The sequence below is a fragment of the Anneissia japonica genome, unplaced genomic scaffold (genome assembly GCF_011630105.1).
Source record: "Anneissia japonica isolate Jap-2015-1 unplaced genomic scaffold, ASM1163010v1 scaffold288265_len830512_cov201, whole genome shotgun sequence".
Lineage (NCBI taxonomy): Eukaryota > Metazoa > Echinodermata > Crinoidea > Comatulida > Comatulidae > Anneissia > Anneissia japonica.
This window is the reverse complement of record NW_022752171.1, coordinates 601,456-604,694: the sequence shown is the minus strand read 5'-3', so window position 1 is coordinate 604,694 and position 3,239 is coordinate 601,456. Positions and strand designations below refer to the sequence as shown.

General features: G+C 37.8%; 1 protein-coding gene across 1 annotated transcript in view; it reads right to left on the bottom strand.

The window, feature by feature from the left end:
* Positions 1–3,239, bottom strand: part of LOC117122147 (LIM/homeobox protein Lhx1-like) — a 33,524-nt gene that overhangs the window by 25,019 nt on the left and 5,266 nt on the right. Inside the window, exon 2 of the mRNA XM_033267647.1 lies at positions 2,867–3,066. Coding sequence (XP_033123538.1) covers positions 2,867–3,066 — 200 coding nt within the window. The remainder of the gene's footprint in view (positions 1–2,866; positions 3,067–3,239) is intronic.

Sequence of the window (3,239 nt, the reverse complement as noted above, 5' to 3'; positions counted from 1 at the left end):
TATATAATATTTATTTCATCGATAAAACATATACTGTAGAATACAAAATACAAACAAGATTACAAGATAAAAGTACAAACACTTAAAAAATTATTAAAATTCGACAGGATTGCTAAAAGTAAAAACAAGTTTACTGTCAGGGAACGCTCCGTGTTAAATCTGACTTATAAAATAAAATTCATAAAAGTATTCAAAGGCTTATTAATATTAATAATCATCATCATAATATCATAGGCCTATCAACAATAATAGGCTGATAATAGATAGGCCTAATAATATTTATATACCGGTATATAACGAATTAGGCATTGTTTTCCGTTTGTACTGTTTGTCGGATCATACTGTATAGTCCTATTCCTGTGTTACAATTAGGAGACTAACGAATTTAACGTCGGTAAACGACGTGTTGAAACGGCCTATACAATCACCTTTTATTTACAATCATATGATATTGAACGGACACAAGACAAGGGCCAAGACCTACGTTGACATATGGTCGTACTTTACCAATTGTAGGAAACATTTGCCGAGGAACTAGGCCCATGGGAAGACGGTAAACTCCTCGATTTCTGGTGATTTATCACTGTTCTGCCGACCTACGCCTGGCTCGAATTTGTGCGAATTAGCGTCCTTTGGTGGTATATGTCTAAGGTGACTTGCCGGTTGTAAATAAACACTTTTTCGGGATTTCGCGATGTGACTGTACTTTCTGGTTGAAAACAAAGGTCTTGTGAGCTGAAAAGTACTTACCTCGGGATTCTTTGAATTTTTTACGACATGGAAAACTCTTAATATAGATGACTGACCACATTGTCGACTGTAGGAAATTAATTAATTATGACTATTTGTATTATAATAATAGACCCAGTTGATTACAGTGTTATTGGTAAAATCATTAGATAGCAGTACAGTTAGTAGCGTAGTGCCAGTAACAGCAGCAGTACATAGGCAGTAGCACTGAGCAGTAGTAGACATCAATCATTATCATCATCATCATCATCATCATCATCATCAACATCCTTCCTTACCAGCAATCATAATCACCATCCTTGTTGAGCCACTGTTTTGAAATCTATCATATCATATAATACTTCATCAGCATCTTACTCAATAGGCCATATCCAACCGTTGGAAGTAACGGCGCAGTAGGAGTCGCGTTGACCCCAAAACCTCATCCCCCAGTAATTAATGTGTCGATCTGGAATTGTGTACCCCTGTGTCTTTTTCCTTAGTCTGTCGTATGCTTTCATGGAGCTATACAAGGTATGTTAAATGTGTTGATTGATGTCGTATTCTGGTAGAGTACGGTATTTGCTTTAGTTCATGTCGCTAATTATAGAAATGTCAACAAATCAAAATCACTATTTACGCTGATGTCACATACTTTAAACTCGTCTCTAAACATTTGGACTTTTACTGACACCTCATTTCCGTTTTCTCATTTGCCGCCCGATGTGATTGGTTGAATGTATTGGTTGAATCTACAGGCAACAATGTGGTTTTGTTGGTTAGCTAAATTGTTTCACTGGTCTACGCGATGATTTGACGTTACCGGTTATTATTACCGTATTCATACTTATGCCCAGGGTAATATGAATGACGTTTGCTAGGCCTACGGGAGAGAGGAAAACAATACGCATTTTGCGCGAGTGCAATAGACCATATTTTTTTCACCTTTACGTAGGTGGTCAGCGTTATGATCATGTGATCTGGTTACGCAGGTCAGCGCCCTACCAAGTACTCCTCCCCCAGGAGACACGGAGCTAGTTCATGTTAGGACCACACGTGGGCTGACAGCACTCCATCGACTGACCCGAAACGCCTAACAGCTCAGTAATTCATGCAACAGGGCATGTATGAATCACGCAATAAGTCGGTAGAAAATTTTACCAAAGTTGTGGTGATAGAATTTATTAGGCCCGTCAAAATTTAGTCTACCAGATGTACTAGGGTTGAAACATGAAGTCAAACCCGCCCTGGAGACTACCTTAAGGTAGCTTAAAAAGCATTGGGCATAACCCCAGCGGTACAATTTGCCAAGTCTAATACGCCTTATGATCTGTTATTAGCGTGATTAAGTCCAACTAAAAGTCATGTACAAACAGACCATTAGTACAGAAACACAGTTGAAATAATACTAGACGTTTATAGGAGGATCAATGTACAATACTCGTACTTTTAGTTAAAACTATAGAAAGCACTTAATCACACGAAGAACGAAAGTCTGGGCTTCTTACCGTTAATGACAGATAAAGTGGACACTAAAATGGCAGTAAAGTAAGAATTAAGTTCACCAAACACTAATAAACAAACACTAAATAACACATAGCAAGGTTGCTGGACATACGGACTGTGAATTAACAACAACAGGTTGGGTGCGTTCAACGCACGTCACGTCTACTAGCTTGCAAAGGTTATAAGAAACTTTATTGATCTTCGTCAGGAGAAACATTGGTCGCAAAAAGTTATTGAGGTGATTAGGCCTACTGTGTCGGTACATGTAGGTTGCTCCTAGAACATCACATACGGTAGCGATTAACATCAGCAACTATACGGTAGGCCTACAATGAAATGTGTTTTACTTACGTTAACATTATTTCATTGTAGGCTTACTGTGATATGGTGTCAACGTATTATAATCATGTCTTTCAAAATATAATCAAGTCTATGTAAATTATTCACATAGGGGCCTAATTCAATAATTTCCAACATTTGCGTGCCGGAGCAACATATCAATTAAGCGGATATACTCTAACGATCGAGAATGATTTAACCCCGACTAAAAGACGTGATCAAAGACAAACGCGTTTGAAAGAATTCGTATTTGACATGGTTCTTGACGAATGTATCGAATGTATCAACTCACCATGGGACTTGTTGAGGAAATCCTCTTTACAAATGAATTGGTTTTCGTCAAGAACGTAGAGTTCTTCTCCTGTTGAGAGTTGTTTCCGACACACCATGCACGTGAAGCAATCTAAGTGGAATACTTTGTTTCTCGCGCGACGGACTAGATCACTTGGAAGGATTCCCTCTGAACAACCAGCGCACTTCTTACCGTATACCCTACAGAAACAACGAAAACGAAAATATTAATAAAAAACCAATATAAATAATACATTATACTTATAGAGATTTATAATAGGCCTATGAAAAACAGAAATGATATATGTAGGTCTTATTGAAATTATCATAAACTTATTTGGTATATGTCGATGAGGTTAATAACAGGCCTAGCC